Here is a 22,166-nt window from a genome sequence, read left to right as displayed (position 1 = left end):
TCTGCTGTGTGTACCACCACCAAGGGTTTCACAGCACTCAAACCTCGTGCTGGAAAGTGCTCCCTGGCTGCACTGGTGCTTCAGCCTCTCACCCCTTGGCTATTTGTGGCTACAGAGCATGGAAACTATTGCTGACAATCTCTTGGGTTTGTTTAGTAAGACAGGCAATGCCATGACCCTTAGAATTACCTGTTTCCCTTTCATTATTCTTTCAGTTGTTCTAAAACATTTTTTTTTGTTTGTTTCCTGCAGGACAGACTCATGGCAGCTTGTCCAGACACACTGTCTTCCTTCCTCATCTAATAGCATTGGCTGCTCCCCATTTCAGTTCCACGAAGCTACCATCTATAACTCTGTCAACAGCTCTATGTGGAGAAGAATAACTCTCCAGCTGCCTGATCATGTCTCATCCAGGTAGGTTACTGAAAGGTCAGCACACTGTGGACCTATAAAATGTCAGCTGTCTTGCTGGCACTGTTCGCTTGGAACAACTGGTGAATTAAAAATGTTTTGTTATTGCTGGATTTAGATCTGATACATAATTAATGTTTTTCAGGAAGCTTTTTGTTAATAGAAGTGGCTACTGCCAATGATGTAGCAGCCACCCATTCAGGGTGGGTCTTTCCAGTTATTGAAGTCACAGCCCCTTCATATGACATTTTTCATTACATCTGCTGCTGGTGTATTTGAATGTCACTGTACAGATGTGTTTAATTGCTAGATATCATAATACTGTGTTTGGATTTTGATATTTGCAGTGCAACTCAGTTCAGGTGGATTCAGAAGGGAGAAGAACTAGAGAAACAAAGCTGGGCAATCGACCACGTGTACATTGGGGAAGCATGCCCTAAGCTCTGCAGCGGCCACGGATATTGCACAACTGGAGCCATTTGCATTTGTGACGAAGGATACCAAGGTTTCATTTCTTCAGTTTCTTTCTTATACATCTGCTACAGTCTAATCTAGCCCAAAGTTAAACAAAAAGACAGAGTGATGTGTCATGTCTAAATTAATTACTGGAATGCTTGAGTAACAAATTCTAAATTAATAATTTGACAGAGCTGCAAATAACAGCTCTTCCCTCTCTTTACTCTTTCTGGATTGAGTCAGTAGTCTCCCCTGTCTGGTACTGTATGTAAAGCCCATTCAGCCTTCACTGAAGGCAGAACATGGCTACCTGCTTACCCAGAAATGGCTTCCACCCCTGTACTCCTTCCAAGGGTGTATGCACTCCCAGGCGATGTGTACATGGGATCCAGATGTTGGTGACTGGCACCTGTAAGGGACTCAGTTCTGTGCCCCGTCAGGACAGAGTGTTCTGCTCTAATCCCTCAATGCAGCTAAGCACATGCCTAATGGTACCTGAGTGCCCTCGTTAAATTATGAGTGCTTTGTGGGAGTGGAGCCAGTGTTTAATGTCTTCCAGGAGAGAGTCTCATAACTTTATAAGATCAGATCCCTTCCCTGTTTTAGAAGCATTTCCCTTCAACCAGCAATTTGAGGTTTCTCATACTGGCATCAATGAAAAATAGGAGAAACCGTACTGCAGTTCTTGAAGTTATACTGATGTAAAAAAATAAGACTCACAGCCTCAAATTTCTAAAAATTAATGCTGTACAGCAATGTGCACATTATTAATGGATCTGCTGAAATATATTCAGCCTGTAGTCACACTGTATATTGGGCCACAACCTTGAATGGAATTACAATGAACTGTAACTCAATTTTCTCAATTCTTTTGGGTTTTTTGTGTTTTATAACTTCACTGTGTCATTTCTAGGTGATGACTGCTCTGTTTTTAGCCATGACCTCCCCAGTTATATCAAAGATAATTTTGAATCTGAAAGAGTCACTGAAATAAACTGGGAAACCATTCAGGGGGGAGTGATAGGGAATGGATGTGGACAGCTGGCACCCTATGCCCACGGAGATTCGCTTTATTTTAATGGATGTCAAATACGACAAGCTGTGACTAAGCCTCTGGATCTCACCCGAGCAAGGTAATACTTTGAGCCTGAAATGCTCTTTTAGCAGCTCATGAGAAAAGAAACTCTTCATATGTACATGCAGCCATGTGGACCAGTACTGATGAGGATGGACTGACCTGGCTGTACCATGCAGTCAGATGTTGCTGGCAAATAAACATTAGGATTGGCAATATGCTTTGTGACTTCCATTTGGGAGATGGAGAGTCAGGAGGAAGCGATGTCAGATGAAAAGGTCAGATGTTTTTGTCATGCCCAACAGAGCACTCTCTAGTAAGCCAGCACTGACAACAAAGCCATTGGCAAAGACTGGACACCAGACTGTCTGGACCAGTGCCTGATCTGAAAAGACAAATCCCATGTTTGTATGTGCCTCCACGATGGTTATGACCAAAGATGCTATTAGTAATTACAGACTCATTTTCCTGTTTCAGTTGTCAGACAGAATCATATTCACCTGGCAATGAACAGGAGTATCTTTTTCATCTATTGAGCCTCTTTGGCCATGGAAAAACAAATGCAACCAGCCTGTACTGGCTCTTAACAGAGTGACAGCTTTCTGGACTGGTTTGTATTTAGTTGTCTGAAGCAAGATTAGAAACAGAATGAATTGGCAAGTGGGCCAGATATAAATTAGGCTTTTCCTTTCTTATTTGAACACCCAGGTAGAAAATGATAAATCTTTTAGGCACTTCATTATATTCAACCTTTATTTGCCCTTTTTTAGCTTTTCATACACTCATTTGCATGTTTATATTGTTTATGTATTTCAGTTTTGTGCAGATACATTGTAAAATTGGATCTATTGCCTCCAACTATATGGCAATATGTTATACGTAGTAAACTATTACTTTGAAAGGGGAGCTGTGTTTTTAGAGATGTGAGAACAGTTTATTTTGCATGTTAAAAGTAATGATTCTTGAGGATGCTCAAAGTAAATGCAATAAACCTGGAAATTCTATTGTTCCTGTTTGAATACTTTTTGCATATTGAAAATAGCTTTTCTCTCTGTGTTTTACAGCAAAATCATGTTTGTTTTGCAAATTGGAAGTATTTCACAAACAGACAGTTGCAATACCAATCTGAGTGATCCTAACACTGTAGACAAGGCAGTGCTCCTGCAATACAGTGTAAATAATGGAATTACATGGCAAGTAATTGCACAGCATCAGCCAAAGGACTTTATACAAGCCCAAAGAGTGTCTTATAACGTTCCCCTGTGAGTACCCAGTCACATTTCATTACCTCTAAGTGCACAAGATATATTTCTGCTAAGAAAGAATCTATCTTTGCATCACTGTGCAAGAAAAAATGTTGATGAGAGGGTAAACAAAGCTGTGCAAGAAAAAATGTTGATGAGAGGGTAAACAAAGAAGAAAACTTAAGGGGAAGGCTGATTAAGAAATTCCAGCCTAGTGTTTACCAATATACTTGAAAGAAAAACAGAATGCTTGTTTTAAAGATATGGTGGGGGGGGAAATATTCCTCCTTATCTGTGTGCATTTTTCACCATTAAATGTTTTGCACGTATGGTGTGCTGATGTTCAGGGATGTAGCAATAACGCTTTGACTTTGCTCTCAGTTCCTGTTGGGGGGTAGATAGGGATGTGCAAAACACCAGAAGTCTGGAGCTCTCATAGGTTCTTGCATTTGTGATGACAGGGAGGCACGAATGAAAGGAGTCTTACTGCGCTGGTGGCAGCCCCGTCACAACGGAACAGGTCATGATCAGTGGGCTTTGGACCACGTAGAAGTCGTCCTGTGAGTATCAGCTTCACCTCATCCCACCCCATCTCAGAAAGCACTGAAATTCCTCCAGCATGGCACAAGTGTTAAGCTCAGTAAGAACCACTGTGGCCCAGGGAAACCTTTGAGAACCAGTCTTTGCTAATGCTCTGCCCTGACTGCAACTGTCAGTGGTTAAGACAGCCATGAAATAAGTGGCACAGCAAGGGTATGTGTTGTGCATCGTGGAAAAATGCAGGAGGGAAAGTGGGGCTTTATCACCACCAAGTATTGGTGTGGTCCTGTAATGCAGCAATGACTGTGAAAAAAATGTTGTGCTGGGACATAAGAAAGGATATTCTTGTTCAACGCTGTGCTGCCATGTGAAGCTGATTTATATCCTTTCAAAGATACAAAAGAGTCTGCTGTATTGCTGTTCGCACAAAGTAATGTTGTTGTGCCTCTGAAAAGTTTGCATTAGCAACTAATGCCTTATTCATTTCCTTTTTTTAGTAAGAAGGATACTGTTCAGAAACAGGGTTCACTATATCAGGTTCCTATGGTCCGAGCTCTATATTCATCCCCCTGTCAAGATTTTACCAAGTAAAGTGTCTGCACCCTCCTGATTCTCCCATTCTTGAGATGGGTTTCGCTGGCAGCTAACCCGTTTTTCCTGTGTTACGTCACGAAGAGATGACCTGCTTTTTCTCTAACAATTTAGTTCCAGTAGAAGTGAAATTCTAGTGGCTTCACGGGCGGGAACTCATCGCTGACAGTGGTTGGCAGAGAGAGGCGTGCCTGCTCCATAGATAGGTTCAAATGTTCCTTTTATTGAACAATTTAAAAACCAGCAATAAAGAAATTAGGCTTGGATAAGCTCCAGACCGTGTAATTTTAACCATGAGGTTTCTGAATTAGCAGAGACACTGCAAGTAATGTTTTGTAACAGTAGCAAAGTGAATTATCTGATTGCTAGTTAGCCCTGTTCTTCTTTCCACCAAGAAGCACCAGCTTGCATGGCACTCATATCAACCCCAAATCAAACTGGTCCCAACACTGAGTAACTGTGCACGCTCTGCTGCTTTTACACACCTTGCTGGGCACTGCTTTCATAACATTAAGCTTAAAACTTGAAGGAACAGAGGGACGGATGTGATTCCTGACTTAGTTAATCAGTGGCTGTATGATGCTGCATCACAAAAGATATGGAAGAGCATGAACCTGCAGGAGGTTCACAGTGTTTAGGAAACCATGGAAAAGGAAACTAGTAGTTCTGAAATATTCCCATGTCTTTCCACCTTGCAATTAAAAAAAAATTAAAAAGAAAAAATCAGGTCAGAAAAAAAATAGAGCATAATATTACCGGTCAATCTGAGCATTGAATGAAGGAGTATAAGTAGGAAGAGGACAAATCTTTAAAAAGTGATTCTTAGGCTGAAATATGGAGAACTTCCTTGACAATGACATCTGCCAGGCTGCAGACTAGACACACTAGCTGAGTGGTGACAAGTCAGTCATAAGAGATATGTTATATTAGAATGGAGACAGCAATAGAAATGCTATAGCAAGTAATCACAACCTTGCCTAGAGAAGGAACCAGATGGGCAGACAGTGCCTCCTCCTTTCTCTTCTTTTTCTCCTGTTAAAGAGCTTTAAGGCTCTCCTGAATATTGGCCAAAATATCAGGCTAGAGACAGGTAGTTTCCACCCTGTTCAGGTGACACCTGGTACAACCCACAGAGGAATACAGACCAAACCAGAGAGATTTCTCCCTTATCAAGTACTGTGAAATGCAGTGCCATGGCAGTATCTTTCCCAAAGGCCAGATGTGGAGTTCCAGTCCCTGCTAACTACAACATGTGAGACATGCCACTCTCAGGAAAGACAGAACTACATGCTGTGGCGCATCTGGTTCATATGCTGGCATGTGCTCAGACCTGACAGGTGGCTTTGACCCCTCTGTTTTGCTTAAGTTCTATCTGCACCTTCTAATTCATCAAAATATTCTGTAGACCTCTTAAATTTTATTTGCAAGTAACCGGCAAAGGGTTCGATAAAGCCTTTGCCGAATGGAGGCGTACTGTTCCTTGTTGACAGATACTCTTACCTGGGTTTTCCTTTAGCTCTGCTGTTTCACTCAGCCACCTCATGCTGGTCACTTTTTCCCCAGCACTTCAGTTTCTTAACTGTAAAAGGATGAAGACACTCAGTCACCTCCACGGAGTGCTGGCAGGCAGAAAGAAGGGAGCCTGGATCAGTATCTGCTAGCACTAACCCTGGATGATCCTGCACACACCAGGGCTGCCAGGATCACACCATGAATACTAGGGATAGGACTTAGCTTTAATTCTTAATATTCCTGAAATCCTGCCTGCCCCGGGGAGAGCAAGCCACCTTGCCCAGGCATCTCTCCAGTGAGAGGTGAGGAGGCAGCATCCCTCGGGTGCTCTGCCCTCTCACCGAGATTGCCCGAGGTGAGCTCTGTGGGTGATAGCCACCCCAGGGCTCTCTGACATGGCTGCAGAGAGGCATGGCCTGAACTAAAACCACTCACCAGGGTGCTGTAATTACCTCTTCCCATTAATTCTATAGGGACTCACTGGAGAGTCAGTAGGCTTCTGCCTGGCTTATTCATCCCAAAGCTGGGATACCTTAGAAAACAACTGTGCCTCACAAATTGGAAGTAATCCCAGTTGGCACTCTGACCTTGTCTCAGAAAGCCATGAACACCCCTGGCTACAGGACCTGTTGGTGGTCATTGTCTAACACAGTCTGTGCTCAGTCCCCTTATAAGCCTGCATTGCATCACCCACCTGAATGAGAGTCCGTACACCTCTGTGGGCACCATCAAAATTATTCTCACTGGCCCTGGTTTAAGTCCTAGACTTTCATGTTTGTTTGTGATCCGTGTACCCACGTTGATGCAGCAGGCAAGCCTCTAGCCTGTGAGGCGTTACAGCTAGTAGCTGACCTATACTAGGACGTGTGGTTTGGGACATACAGAAATTCCTGGCTTTCCACACATCTCGTCTTGTGTTTCCTCCGCTACCCTGTGGGCTGACAAGGAGGTCTGATTTTCCCTCATGCCCTAGGTGTTGGCTTGGGTGCCTGCACCCCCAGATGCACACCTAGGTGCTGTGCCAGCTTTTCCTCAGCCCACGGGCAAGTGAGCAGACCAAGGGCTGGAGTAAGAGGGCAAATGGGGAAAGCACCTGCCAGCAGGGAGAGCTGGTCTGTAGGGATGTAGCACAACCAAGGATTTTCTTGATTTTTATTTCCCATCCAACGTGGGGGATGTCCCTGTTCCTCCTTACAGTGCTCACCCCACGGACAAATCTGTGAATACCTGCTTTCATGGCTCAACTCTTCTCAGCAATCCAAAGATTTGAAATTAATTCTGTCACAGGCCCAGCTGCCAAGTCATAGTACAGATACTGCTCACAGATGATGCATAGCCAGGGTCATGACACTCTGTTCAGTCCAATTGATTTCTGAGTCAAGGGCCATCATCCTCTCACCAGCAAACATGTTTTCAGGGTGCAATTTCTTTGTTTCCTTTTTGCTCCCAAGATAGTTTGCTGGGGGGAAAAAACTAACCTGCAGTTTATACGTGCATGCAAAATACCTGGCAGTGATAAGAAAGGCCAAAGATGGGTACTTTTGTATGTTACTTAAAATCATTCCACTTTTGAATGAATTATTTGAATCACTCATTAAAAAGCAGTCTCATTAAGAATGTGAAGCAGCTGCAAATGGTGCTCAAATTGAGCACCTCTTTTGAACAGGTGAAACACAATACCATTAAACCGATCTTGCCAACTAACCGCTTGCCAACTTATTTTAACAACGGTTGATGTCTATCCTGTGGTGGGGAGAGAATACTAGTTGTCAAGTTGTCCAGTCCTGTTTAAAGCTAGTGCTGATTATTCCTTGTTAGCGCAGCATTTTTTCTCTCCATTTGTAAAGAAAGCTTTGGGCACAACTCTCATATGTTCCGTGTGGCTCTTCTTAGGATAAAAAAGTATTTTACCCCAGACTTAAGAAGGAGCGTTTTTCTGTGCCCCTGTACTTCTGCCCTAAGAAAAGCCCATGTCCAACTCTGCATTTCATTTGCACATTGTTTTTCTCTGGAAGCACAGCTCTCAGCCTGTCTGCTGCACAGACACCACACACTTTTTTGCATGTGCATTTGGAATTGCCATCTCTTTGTGTATAGGGCAGGCCCTTATAGACCTCTCATAAACTCAATTCTGGTCAAAGGTATTGAGAAGTAAAGCGTAATGATAAGCTGAACATTAAGGGTCTGATGTTGCTTTCTTTGCACCCCAAAACTCATGATGTGATCCAAAGGAATTTGAGTTGTGCAAGGAATGCAAGAAATATTATCCCTACCTACTATTTTATGGTTAACTGTTGGATAACAGAACGAATCCCTCCATAGCCATCACTCCATGCTCTTCATTGTCAAGATACTCTCACATTTTTGGCACAAATGATTTAGTGAGAACTTGTGTTGCATTTGGTGCAAAGAATGTTTATTCTTATTTTGCAACATTAAAATACAAATTATATATTCTAGCTCTAACAACAAGTGCTCATGTGGAAAAGCATTTTCATCTGCTTCATTTTTTTAGTAAAAAGCAATGTTTTGAAAAAATCCATTTAAATTAAAGTATCAACATATTTAAAATAAAGAACAGAAATAGTTCAAACATTAGGATATTATCTGAATATTCTCAACATTTATGCCAAATATAATATGATGCAGTCTGTGCTTTTATGACATTTTTATTATGTTTCTAAAAAGTGCATGCTGAATTTTATAGAAAATAAAAATACAAGCATTTATTTGAAATATCAGGAAATAATTTGTTCAATTTTTATTTTCAAAAGAGACGAAAAGTCCTATATTGCCTCTAAACCTCATCAGGGTTTTATGACTAATCACAGTGCTGCATGCATTGAAAGGCATTTTCTAACTTGTGTTGTATTTCATTGTTTGCTGTCATTGGTTTTACACTAGAATAAGGTAAGTACTTTCCCTGAATCAGTATCAAATGTATGTTTCTGTTACAGCTACACCTCTTTCACAAACTTTTGTCAATGATGGGTTGGTGGAAAACTATTTGTACTCTCTGAGATGTGCCATGTAGCTCTTGAGAGCCCTGAGCCTGCAGCTCTTCCCAGGGAGCATTCAGGGAAGTTAAACTTAGCAGAAAGTGTTCAGCAGCTCACCCCGTACTGCAGTGGGAATTTCACTGGGGCTGCGGTGAGAAGGACTTCTCCTTCTCCTGCGGTGCAATGAGACCTGCCAATGGAGGGCTCCCAGCATGTTGCATGGGAGACCTCTCAGCTCCAAGGGGGAATTCCCACTTTTTTCCATAATTGATGACCACAGAGCTGAAGCCACAGCCAGGTAGTGCATGTCAGTGAATCTGCATGGTGGCTTAGCCATGCATGCCCCTTAGACACACAGTAAGTGTCTCCCACAGAGTTCTTTTGTTTCTTTTAACTCTGCTGCTTTGTCCTGTCGCAGTTAATAGATACCACTAACCAACATAGTTACTGAGCTCTGGGTTCAAATCTTGACCTCACCGGAGCCAAAGAACATTTGTCATTGATATCAGCCGTCAGGACTTCAGTCAGAGCACATCACTTTTCTTATTATAGTACCCTCCTAACAAAGCATTTGTAATTCAGCCTCAAAATTTACCCCAAGCCTAGTCCTGAGAGGCATGCCTTTGCTGTTTTCTAAGGCTTTGTTCATGTTTCATTTTGTTATCCAAATATTTTTGTTTCTGTTTGGTTCCTATTGTGCCCTGTCAATTAAAAATAAAAACACAGAAATAATGAATGACATTAGTATATACTGGGGGGGGGTTTACCATATATTTCTCATTCCATATGGCTATGTTCTCTTTTCATAAATTTTAAATTGAAGACTTGTAGTTCAAACTGTGCTTTAGGAAACATGCAATAGCCAGAATGCTCTATTAAAGACTAAAGACCCAGAGTGACTCCTTCTCATATATTGCTTTATTGTACGTATTTATTGAACATGCCCTAGACAGAATTTTGTTCTATATTGGCTGCATATTGTTTTCATCTAACTAGTTTAACTCCAGTGACTTCACTGGAAAGTTATGTAGGGTTTCCTACATAAATTGGAGCAGCATTATCTTTTTTTTTTTTTAATAATGCACTCAAAACTGTCGAACAGGTTATGCAGTAGTTGCTCCTATTAATTGCTTTTTTCCTGTCTGCTCCGTCAGCAATACACAAATAACTATTTTGGGTCTGTACTTTTCTGATTGATTGATGGTTCAGTGAATGCACAGAAAAGGCAGAAGGCTCAGCAGATGCTGACCAGTCCATTGCACACTTGCAAAGCAGCCTTCAAGTTGCCACTGATATCTAAAGAAAAGTTCCCTCTGCACCCTCCATTATGGAAGGGGGGGTCTATTCCTAATATAGCTTGATGCTGCCCAGCACATTTTGGGTGCTCCGAGCAAGAAAACAACAGCAAAATTATGGTAAATTCTTTTATCAGTCTGTGAAAATACAAATTAAATTTGTTATTAATAATATTGAAAGCATTCTTAAATCCACCAAATGCAAGAAATGCGCAAGTACTCCTGCAAGCTATATTACATAATACATATCGTGACCTTATAAAGCACTATTGATCTCTCTTATACAGTGCTTGTCTCCTACCAATATATAAAATTATTTCAAAAAAATAAATATAGACCTCCTCTGATTTTGTGGATACCAGACTATACTTACTGTACAATACAATATGATAGTATAATACATAGGGTATACATATTTACCTATAACAAGAGTGAAAATCATGCCATTTTCTATAGCAGGCATGAAGTTTTTATGTGGCATCCAGCTAGTAGTTGGAAAGTCTATCTATCTCAGACATCATGAGGACAAGTTTGAACCATGTCAGTGCAAGTAAAAAAAATAAGCATTTTAGTTCCTGAGAATTTAGATTTCTCTTATTTTTCACACACTACACTGCTCTGGTGTTCAGCATAAGACATAAATATATGTTTCTTTGTAACTTCTTGATCATGTTATAAAATAACAAAACAGAATTATATACATAAAAAATAAGTAAATCTCTTTTAAGTTATTAGGTAACCCTTTCTTTTTTCCTTTTTTCAATCCTTTCTTTTCCTTTCCTTTTGTTTTTTTTTTTCCTTTGTTCGTTGTTTTAAACATCTTCATCATAACTTTAAGGCCAGATGCAAAATGGTTAGGCATTTGAAGTGAAATAGAGGCCAAGTGCACCTAGCAGTGTCCAAAATGAGTCCTGAAAATCTCTGCTGAGCTGTTGCTGAATGTGAGCAGATGAAAGGCAAGAAGGAGATGGGGGAACACGAAGGCCCCTGGACCAAGGACTGTAGCTGTCCAAGTCCTGCCCAAGCTGAGGCACTCACAGCCAAGCTCAGTCCCAAATTTAACGAGGTCCAGAAATGGCAATTTTTTCAGCCAAACACATTGACAGGCTGTGTTTGGTTCCATGTACCTAGGGCAAGGCCACTCAAAATTGGGCTGTGCTTTCTCCCACGCCCCTGTCTCCCGTATTTTTGCTGCAGAGCAGCCTTCTCCCAGTAGATAGGTGCTCCATCCTCACTTCATGGTTAGGATGCTCTTTTGAGAGGTAGGATGTCACCCTGAAGGCTCTATGTCTAAGGAACCACCCACTTCCCAGGCAATGGTAATTAAAGGAGGGGCAAGATTAATACCTCCTTCAAGCCTCATGACCAATGGCAGCCACTTTCAGGAGTGTGTTCAGGGTCGTGATTTCCCTCCTGCCTTCCTCTCTGAGGGTGATGTTCCACTGAGATGACTACAGGACCAGAATAAAGACTGATCTTCAGTACTTCTTTGCACTTACGCTACCAAGTGGCATTAAAACTATATAAACTCACCGCTGTCACTCTCTCACACGAAGCTCTTACAAATCAGCACAGACCTCTCCTTTTCACTTGAAGAAGTCAGGTGAAAGTCAGGATAAGTCAACCTCAAACATTAACCCCTCTCTCAACTGCCAAATGCTCTAGAGCTCTGCCTTATTGTGAGAGTGCCAAAAGTTGTGCCAAGTATAGATGTGTTTGCTTTCATTGTCACCAGGAGCTGGACTTTGTTTCATTCTTGTATATATATTCCAGTGGCAAAAAAAAAAAAAAAATTTCAAAGCCTTGGAAAACTAGTTGGAAAGCGACTTGGATTTGCTTAGAGGTTTATAACCTAGATTTTGACACAACTGCTTTTATTCAGTTTAGTCAATTGTGTTCTAGATCAGCTGTTGAAAAGGGTATAATTTTGTCATACAGACTTTTTTAGATGAAATTAGCATACTACAGCAAAAGCTGTCTTTGCCTCTGGAGGATCATACGTGTTTTGCAAAGCATGCAATTATTCCTTTTTCCTAAGGGCCACATTCACTAAAAATAAGCTTATGCACTAGAGAGGAAAGTACGACTGATTACAGTATGAGTATTTACTTCTCATTCACAGAGAAAACTCACAAGTTAAAACCTGCCTTGCACCCACAAATGGGAGATTTGTTGGCTGTAATGTCTACTGCAGGGCTTTACTTCACAGATCACCTTTAAAATCTGATGGACTTGGTTTGGAAGGTCCTGGTAACATCGAGTCCCTTGGAGTAGAGATGCTTAGGCCAGGCATCCTTCTCCCACTGTGGGAAGAAGCTAGAAAGCACAAGGTCCTAAGCAGGCAGGGAGCATTAGGAGAAGGAGTCAGAAATTAGCCCGAGACTGCACAGATTCACTAAGACTTTGCAGCTCCTTTCCCCTGGAAACCAAAAGAAAATTTGGCCATGTAGTCACCAGCAGTTCCTCCTGGGTGAAGCTCCTTACACCTGTTGGGGTTGTCCCTGGGGTCTGCATGGTTAATGCTGTGCCCCGATCTCTTAAAGAAACTGCATCCTCTAACTGCTTCTGTGGGAGTACCTTGTATGCCATTTTTCCATGTGGAGAAAGGGGGTCAGGTGGCTCTAAAAACTGGAGTCTGGCAGCAGTATGTGATACTATTTTTATTTTTAAAAGTAGCTGTCCGATCAAAGGGTCTTTCCCATACCCTGGGACTCTACAGTGTAGAGTGCAAGAGTCACTGTCTCTCTTATAGCAACATCTCAGGTGCTTTATACATCTGGCCAAGTGCACTGCAAGTTGTAGGTCTGAGAGGAGACATCCTTTATCGGAACTTCAGAATACATAAACCTTTTCATTCTCATGTAATTCTGAATGCAGTTTGGCTGTAGATCTATGTAGACCTGTATTTGTGTGCATGTGCTAGGGGTTTGGATATGTATGTAAGCAGACCAAGAAAAGGCACAGCCAGATGAAGCTCTGTGGCTGTTCTGCAGTCCCCTGCCACAGCAGAGGCAGTAGGATATAGAGGGTCTGTGGCACTGCACATGGAGTTCTCTCCAAGGTGTATGCAAGTCTGTATAGGCCATAAGTAGACTCACAAGGATGCACCACAGATGTTACAGCTTCATTTCCAAAACTGCTGAAATTCGGAAACTGAAGGTGGGATCCAGCCCCTAGGGGTTAGATGGGTTTGAGGTATCAAAGTCCCAGACAGCCGTCTTGTCCACTGCTGCCCTCTCATGGTTCTTTCTTCCCTCAATGGGAGAAGTAGAAACCTGTGTTAGGTGGGATGGGTCTTGTCCTCCGGGTAGGTCTGAACAAGTGTCCCTTCTTCAATTAGGCTGCAGTCAGACTGTCTCTTGCCTGGTCTCCTCCCAGATGTGATGATGCTTATTTCCCAGATCTTCCTTTAATTTTGGATGGGGGCGTACAGGGGAGGGAAACATTAAGTCCGCATAAAAGTGTTGTACTTCACTTCCTATAAGGTAGAAGCAGAAGATAATGGAGTAAAGCTTTTCTTCTCTTCTCAGGATAAAGCAGTTAATGATTGAAAACAGAAGGGTAGCTGGAATATAAAACCACTGTAGAGAAATGCCCTGTATTGAGAGGGTATGAAGTGCATACAGCTTTAGTGAATCTGGCCCTAGGCAGCAGAAGTTTTCATTAGCTGAAAGCTCTTAACCTTTCCCTAAGATAATGAATTGTAAATAAAAGCAAAGTGGGACAGATTCTCAATTGCCTTGTACCTTGCTGTCATACAAAGGGTGCACTTCACACCACTTTACACAGGCTTGAAAGGTCATGCAAGGACAAAGAAGAATCTGTCCCACTAGCTCACTGCTCCAAAAGAATTTGAAGTACATATACAAGAAACTGACACTCTTCTCTTCCTCCGCCCTTTGATTTTAACAGCACTCGCAAACAAAATTACATGATGAATTTTTCACGGCAACATGGGCTCAGGCATTTCTACAACAGAAGACGAAGGTCACTTAGACGATATCCATGAAGAAACGAGACATTTATTTTTTCCTCCCAACATGTGATGTGTTGCTTTCCATTCTTTAAATCTAGCACTGCGTCTGGTATCAGGACTTTTCTGCAACTGGCTTGATGAATAACTGAAAGCCTTTCTCAAGACAGAGTGTACACCACTTTTTCGCACTGTGAACTAATGAGAAGTGACTTATTTTCTCATAGGTAAATGTTTTAATGTTGATGTGTCTGTGAAAATTGTGATCTGTTGTAATATCAGTTACAGTGGCAGTATTGGAAGTAAGCAACTAATTCTGTTTAACAGGAAAAAAAGGTTAAGCACAAAGACTTTTCAGATTTTATGTTTAAAAAAACCTACATACTAAGTACAGAATTTAACATTCTTTGTCACATAAGTATTTAAGTGCACTGTATTTCAGCTCTGTGTCATTTTACATGATTAAGTTATCATTGTTTGTCCTCTTTGTATTCTCTTCTACAACATGACACATTGGCACTGTATTTACTTGTTTTGTTGTTGTAATATTTTTGCTGCTGATTTTTGGGCTATTTACCTTCTGACAAAATGTATTAAAAAAAAAAATCAAGTACTTAATCAAGAAGATAATTGCAAAAGTAGTTGTAAAGGCGTTGATATCCTTTGGTCTTATTCTTTGGTATGTCTGTTGGTTAGCATTGTTTTGTGGATAAAAAAAGAATGCTTGACATTAAACTTTTTTCTACTAAGGAGTTGTGGATGAAGCCCCAAACAGAAGTTCCCAATTCCCTGTCTAAATGTAGTCAGTTCTCTGCAACTGATTTACTTACAGTAACTGCCATTTGGTGTCTGTAGTAATGAAGTGATTTGTAAACAGTGAACGTTTCATCGTGTTCTCTTTAGTGTTTGTTTCTATTGCGGGTCATGTTTGTATCTTCTGATAAAGTTGTATCTACACCAGCAACGTTATAATGCCCCTATAGCCCTAAACTGTCTATTATCGTAAATAAAATGCTTCACTTTATGGTGAACCAAGCTAAAGATCCATGCTTCAATAAAAATAATGTCAACAAAGAATTCTGACGTTAGACTTTTCAAGCCATGCGGGCCCTACATGAAATCATAAACCGAATTCTTTTACTAAATACCTAGATTCTAATACAAACATTGATGGTATTTATTAATAGTTAGTACGTCACACTTAACAGCACTTTGCAAATAACACAAAGCAAGAGATCTTCCCAGTCCCACCTGTGGGCATAACACGGTCATTGGAACAGGTCCTGGTGCAAGGAACAAAACGGGGCCACAGACCAATACACACTCTCACTAGTCTTTATCTGCAAACCCAATGTGCAAATCGGCATTTCCAAGCTCTGAGGACTACAGCACAGCACATAAGGAACCTGGTTCAAAACAAAGTTGTTAATTCTTAGAATCATAGAATCATTTAGGTTAGAAAAGACCCTTAAGATCATGAAGTCCAACTGTAAACCTAACACTGCCAAGTCCACCACTAAACCATGTCCCTAAGCACCACACCTACACGTCCTTTAAATACCTCCAGGGATGGTGACTCAACTGCCTCCCTGGGCAGCCTGTTCCAATGCCTGACAACCCTTTCAGTGGAGAATTTTTTCCTAATATCCAATCTAAACCTCCCTTGGCACAACCTGAGGCCACTTCTCATCCTATCACTTGTTACTTGGGAAAAGAGACCAACACCCACCTTGCTACAACCTCCTTTCAGGTAGCTGCAGAGAGCGCTAAGGTCTCCCCTCAGCCTCCTTTTCTCCAGGCTAAACAACCCCAGTTCCCACAGCCGCTCCTCATCAGAGAGAAGTACCACATACACCTGCTATGCTCTTACGTCAAGCGCATCTGCTTCTGGCACTATACTGGTCTGAACCAGAATGGTGTTTGTTACACACGCACGCTCAGCCACCTAAAATATGTTTAATTTTTAAGAGGTTTTTGATCAAAGGTACCTGAGCAGTGCAGGTAAAAAGGAAGTCATTCAGTGACCAGCTAGTCAAAACCTTGGCATGATCAAAATTATGCAACAGACCTTTGACACACCTGGAAACTTACTGCAACAGCCCAGCCTCCTGCAGCTGCAACATCGCCGTACTGTTCTGGAGAACCGTCCGTGTGCTTTCAATCCTTGAAACAAGATAAAGGATCTATTCAGAGAAAGAGCAGGAAGGAAAAAAAATGAGGTTATTAAAGAATATACTGGCTTAATGTTTAGGCAAGAGATTTTAAAACATTGTAATAAAAGTTTCCCCCATTGAACAAACAAAAAAGCAAGATATAAACACTCCTATTTTTAAAGATAATTTTATTTGCCCTAATATGTCAATAGATGGGTGACATTTCAATCTAAAATGTGTGTGCAGCTAGTATCTTGCTAGGGAATTAATTTATTTTAAAGATTTTAGATACAGCAAGGCACTTAATCTGACTTCTCTTTCCAGGTAAGAGACCAGCATAATCAGAGAAACTGCTTTTCACAGTTGTATTTATTTCCTTTGAATAACGTATGTAATCATGACTACTGAGGAATCCCACAAGGCACTTCACCAAAACTCACTACAAACTGTGCACAGGCTTTTCTCAAGAAAATCATCCCTGCTGGTAGATTCTCAAGTGGTACTGTCATTTGCCCTTTCCAGATTCCAGGAAGCCCTTCCTTACATTTTTTCCCATTCTACTGCACACAAGATAGCATGCACATACTGCATGCTGGGCATATGTGCTGTTTTATTTTTCCTCCCATATGACTGAAAACAATCATTCATCTGACATTAAATAGTTGTTAAAATAGCAATGGTGACACAGCACATAATCAATGGCAATAAAACAGTGACACTGCTATAAAATGTACTAATAAGCTTGTCTACTGGTATAAAACTTTGGCAGGCATAACTACAAAAATTGACATTTTTAATATGCCTTACAGTCTTCCTCATTTCTCCTATCAGCTCACTAACCCATGTTCCAGTAGAATAAGGACAACATAAGACAATTTAAATAAAAATACAGGAAGATGAAGCTCTGACCTGCTGGAGTTCCTGCGATAACCAAAACTTGAAGTTCTCACAATTTTGCCTAAATGTTCTTCTCTTGAGCTTGCTTCATCCAAAGGTGGCAACATTACCTGAATTGGAGGAAATGAGCAGAGCACAAGTATTTTGAAGGACCGAATTAGGCTTTGCATGAACTTGGCAATTTAGAGAGATGGGTAGAAATGAAATAACACAGCAAATACGCTCAAGGACAAGACATTGTCAAAGATCAGGGTACCAGCACACAAAGTGGGTAAATATCTGGCTAGGCAGCAAAACTATAGGAAGAGAATCAACAGTGTAAAGCAGTTTAAAAAAATGCCATTTTGCATTGTATCAATAGAAATGTTTATGGTAGAACATGGTAAATATATATACGGCTGCCGTGCTGGTAGACAGCAGTTGTCAGCTGTTGAGCCCTTCACTTAACTAGAGACGTAAACAAGTTGGAGAGATTGCAGAGTACAGCAGCAGAAACAAGACCCTTGAAACCATGAGCTTCCAAGTAGAGAGAGTTGGTTTGTTTAGTCTAGAAAGGAAAACATTTGGAAAGAGGCATGACAACAGCCATAAACATGCATCTATGTTTTATTTACTTGCTAACCCTTCAGGGCAAATGTCACTGGGTGGACATGCTGCCACAGCATCACCTCATCATTTATCCATCAGCGGGGAATGGGGTTTGGTTATTATCCAAGCAGGAAGCCACTGCGAGGCTCTGCAAGCCCCTCTGACGGACACAGAAAGGGCCACGCACAAGCAGCAAGGTAGAGCAGATAAACCCCACTCAGTTCGGCTCTGTAGCGAGGCTTAACTAAGCGTGACTCAACACTAGAGTTAACAGGAACAAGCTAGCTGTAGAGGGGAGCTACCTTAATCCTGAGCTGGTGAGAGAGCCTCAAAGCCAAATGAGGTCAGCAAAAGGACTTGCCTACCTTAAGCGTGGCCCTAAAGAGCTCTTCAAGGGCTATTAGCAACCTGGAGCTGCTGAGACCATGCTACCACTTGCAGCACGTCTCCTGTGAAGGAGCAGACACAGCACCCACCACCCGCAAGTGTGGATCTGCTGCTGGCAGAAACGACCGTGAGGTATGAGGCTGCAAAAGTCGTACAGGTGGCACGTGGATGAACTGCCTAGTGTTTTCCTGTGTTACTGATGTTTTATGACTGTTGCTTTTTCTTCCCCGTGTTCTTCTTGGGGACCAACCTGGCAGCAAGCCTAAGCCATGCATGGCTAATTACCACAGGGCCTGACGGGGAGAGTTTGAGCCGGCACCCGGCAAGGAGGGGCCCAGTAAAAATGGTGTTCCAGGGATGGAGGAATACTGTACTGCAGGATGCTGATAAGTACTGGTTTTATAGTTTGAATCTGTATTTCTTTTGAAAGAAAATAAGTTTGTTAAGCTTCTTTAGAAAAAAAAAGAGGATGTGGTTGTGCCTTTGAGCTGTGCTGCTCAGGGATGATCTGTGAGTGGCAAAGAAGCTGTTTCACAGGGCTCAGCAGCTTCCCGAATTGCCTCTGGGCTGAAGGCGGGACTCAGGGAGGTGCTGGGCAGTCACAGGTTTCAGGGCCGTTTCTGTGTTAGGATGCTATTGCTGATAGCAGGAGAGCTGGCCGATAGCCTCAGGTTCCTCTTTGCCGGCACACTGACGACTGTGCATATACACGCCAGCCTTCTGCTGATACCTTATTGCTCTGTATCGTGTGCTAGAAACAGCACGTGCAAAGCCATTCAACTGGTTTATATTCATGACTGGACACCCAACTTAGCTCATTTAAAAATCACACCCTTCTCAAGGGATGTTTTAAAGGATTTGAGTTCTGCCACTTTCAAGGAACTTCACACGGTAAAAAGGAAAATGTCCTAATGTTTGGGCCTCTCCTAGAATAATGGTGTTGTTATGAACAATAACAAAGCTTGACATGACTAATGTATCTGTATGGGATGTGGGTAGTAACTAATTAACAGGAGCACTTTGAGAACCAAGCCAACTGCCACTGAAATAAGTGGGAAAATCCCTGTAAATCTAAACGCGTTTCACTTCAATCTGGAAACGTCCACCTCGACTTCACTAATTCAGCTGGTTTGACCTGTCCTAGGACCTGCGTAAGACTCCATGGTCAAATATATACAGGGTTTTTTCTGCCTTGGAAAGTTGTCTCATTATTAGAAGAACTCTGAGCGTAGTTAGGGAGTGGCTGGGAGCGACCCAGTCGGCAGAGCCTGTCTGACGCAGTTTGCTAAATCGGGATGTCCCGTCTGGGATGTCCACGCCAGTGAGACAAGCAGAAGTCTCCGCGCTCCCCAGCCCCTCAGCTAGCTCCTGTGCCCGTACTCTACCAGCAGCTGTTTGAGGCAGTCGAGAACTAAACAGCGCGACGACTGGAGCTCTGAGCAGCTGCGAGCACTGGGTCTGGCCTTTGGCGGTGCCTCACAGCTTTCCTTCTGCTGCTGGAGAGCAATGGCTCCCGCTGCTCCAACCCCTGCGAGCCAGAAGAGCCCTCGAAGCTCACACCGGGCCCTCTGTCATCACGCAGCTCCAGTGGTGTGTGGGCCATTAACTTATTTCCCCCAATTATCCTTCACAGGAGTTTTTTCAGTCCCGCCAATTGTCCCTATTGTTTATTCTGTGTTAACTTCCCCTCCCTTTTTTCGCTTTGACCAAAAATCCTCTTTTCATCTTGTTCCTACTGACTTCAGCACTATATTAATCCCTGCCCTTCTCTCAGAGCTGAAGAACTGAAGCATCTTTTACCATTTTAGACAATGCTGGAAAGAAGCAATAAAAAACTACTAACCTTCCCAGTGAGTCACGCTAAAATGCACACAAGAAATTAAAACCAGCTTGTCTTTAAATGCAACCATTGACACAATTAGTGTAACATAATCCGCACTGTGGATTACTCTAAGATTCAAAGATTTATACTTTTGCGGATTTTTCTAGGAGGAAACCTGCCATTCCTGTGTTTGTTTCAGGCTTTCTCCTCTCCCTCCTCTTTGTGCAGGGTGTATAAGCAGAGGTCTGCCTGTGGTATGTTACTGCAATATATGCTTTACTGGTAATAAAGCATTTCAAAATTTCAGTCCCTCAATGGTGACACCACACCTTCATAAGGTAATTACAACTGCATTCTAACACAAGCTACAGATGCCCATGTTCAGAAAAAAAAATAGCTTTTTGGATAAATAAATAGGAATCAGAAAAGGTGTCTCTCCCAAACTATCTCCGTTTACCCGGTTCTGTGTAACAATGGCATCCAGCACCATTCCCTGTGAAGTCTGATGTATGTGGCGTATCTAATGTATCACTCTGAAATTGTTCATCAAAATCCCTTTTTGATACAGCCTATTTTGGATAAAACTGGTTATAACAGATCTCTCATTTCAAATGCAACTTTTGAAATGTTTTGACCTTGAAATTTCTCAGTATGACAATACTGAAATTTAAAGTACTGTGTTTCAGCTTGAATTAATTTAAATTTTATTTAAGTTACTCTTAAACTCTAACAAGGGCTAACATGTCAAGGAATCATTTTAAGGTTTTCAAAGTAATACGTTCCTGTAGACACCAGTTTTACAATTTTTTTTGTGGTCTCAGTGTGTAAGAATTTCAAAATTTTTGTTTTTCTACCAGTTCTGTATACAAAACCAAATCTCTAAGAATCTGAGAAGTGGGAAGACATTTTCCCCTGGGCAAGGGACCGAGCTGTCGTCGTGTTGGAAAACATTTCCGTATCACGGACCGGAAGATGAAACCTGTGAAGATATTTCACTACTAATTCCTGCGTATTCACAAGGAAATCGATACCTGCGTATCCTTTGCATCCCTAAAGAAATAAAACACTACATCCAGTCACGTGTGAGACCGACCACGCTGAGGCCCGGGCTGACGAGCGTGCTCTCAGACAGCAGAGCTGGCAAAAATATCCTCCTCATTAAAAAAGAAGGAAAATAACGGTAAGTCAGTCTCTTGAAGCGTTCAACCAACGTGAAGTCCTTCAGAAATTTGTACTTTTACATTCATTCACGTGACCGGCACACGGCTGCGTTGGCCGCCTGGCGTAGGTACTACGCTTCTTGAAGGACAGAGCGCTGATGTCTGCTTTTTCAAATTAATTTTAGACAATAAATCCTGAAGCTTCTTCACCGGCACTCTGGGACAACCCAAGCGGGGTTTATTTAAGGAACGCCGCGGCGTACCCCAGCGCCGCGCACGCGAGCCCGGCAAACGCAGCCAGGCCACGGCCTGTACGTCGCGTCCCTGCTAGCCAGTGCCTACCCCACGCTCCCCAGGTATGCTTTTATGTTTAAATTAGAAATAAGTCATATTTACACTACAATTACAGGTTCCGTGTGTGTGTGTCCCCGAAAGGGAGGGCGGGGGGTGACACACCGGCTGCACCCCGGGCGGGGCGGGGGGGAGCGGCCGCGAGGGCGCCGCCGGGCGGGGGCGCGCACCGGCCCCGCGCACACGCGCGCGGCAGGGGCGGCCCCGCGGCATTCTGGGGCTTGTAGGCGGCGGCGGGGGCGCGCCCGGCGGGGGCCGCGGGGGGGGGGACTACGAGTCCCAGCCGCGCCCGCGCTCGCCCGCGGCCGGCGGGGGAGGAGGCGGGGGCTGGCGGCCCGCCGCCCGCCCGCCCGCCGTGCGCTCACCTTGGGCGCGGAGGGGAGGCGCCGGGGCGGGTGGCTCTCGCCGCCGGGCTGGAAGGAGGCAGCGCCTGGAGGCGAGCGGAGCGCGGCCGGGCTGGAAGGAGGTGAGCGCGGCGTGCGGAGGGGTCCCTCCTGAGGGGATCTCTCCTGAGGGCGCGGGCCTCGCCGTGAGGGGCGCCGGGTCGGGGTCGTGCTCTCCCGCTGCCCCGCGGCTCCGGCTCGGTCGCCCCGGGCCGGGGGCTGGCCTGGGGGACGGGGACGGGGTCTCGGGCGGCGCTCCCGCCTCTCGCCGTGCCTTCCCCGCTCCCTCCTTCGCCGCCTCTCCCCGCCGGCCCCTGCCTCCTCGCCCC

The 22,166-nt window shown here is 43.2% G+C and overlaps 2 protein-coding genes across 5 annotated transcripts in view; both read left to right on the top strand.

Annotated features, from left to right (window-relative positions):
- RELN (reelin) overlaps positions 1 to 15,173 on the top strand; it is a 305,081-nt gene extending 289,908 nt beyond the window's left edge. The window contains exons 59-65 of one of the 2 annotated variants that reach the window (XM_030014297.2): positions 253 to 414; positions 759 to 916; positions 1,781 to 2,000; positions 3,007 to 3,204; positions 3,648 to 3,746; positions 8,734 to 8,739; positions 14,036 to 15,173. In XM_030014297.2, coding sequence (XP_029870157.1) covers positions 253 to 414; positions 759 to 916; positions 1,781 to 2,000; positions 3,007 to 3,204; positions 3,648 to 3,746; positions 8,734 to 8,739; positions 14,036 to 14,132 — 940 coding nt within the window. In that variant the 3' untranslated portion in view covers positions 14,133 to 15,173. The remainder of the gene's footprint in view (positions 1 to 252; positions 415 to 758; positions 917 to 1,780; positions 2,001 to 3,006; positions 3,205 to 3,647; positions 3,747 to 8,733; positions 8,740 to 14,035) is intronic. The other variant, XM_030014298.1, reaches the window with a different exon arrangement.
- Positions 15,174 to 21,783: 6,610 nt separating this feature from the next.
- Positions 21,784 to 22,166, top strand: part of SLC26A5 (solute carrier family 26 member 5) — a 37,992-nt gene continuing 37,609 nt past the window's right edge. The window contains exon 1 of one of the 3 annotated variants that reach the window (XR_005932517.1): positions 21,784 to 21,920. The gene's annotated coding sequence lies outside the window, so the exon portion shown is untranslated. The remainder of the gene's footprint in view (positions 21,921 to 22,166) is intronic. The other 2 variants (XM_030015241.2, XM_030015243.2) reach the window with 2 other exon arrangements.

This window comes from Aquila chrysaetos, chromosome 5 (genome assembly GCF_900496995.4).
Source record: "Aquila chrysaetos chrysaetos chromosome 5, bAquChr1.4, whole genome shotgun sequence".
NCBI lineage: Eukaryota > Metazoa > Chordata > Aves > Accipitriformes > Accipitridae > Aquila > Aquila chrysaetos.
The sequence above is the reverse complement of the archived record's forward strand: the minus strand, read 5'-3'. Positions and strand labels throughout refer to the sequence as shown.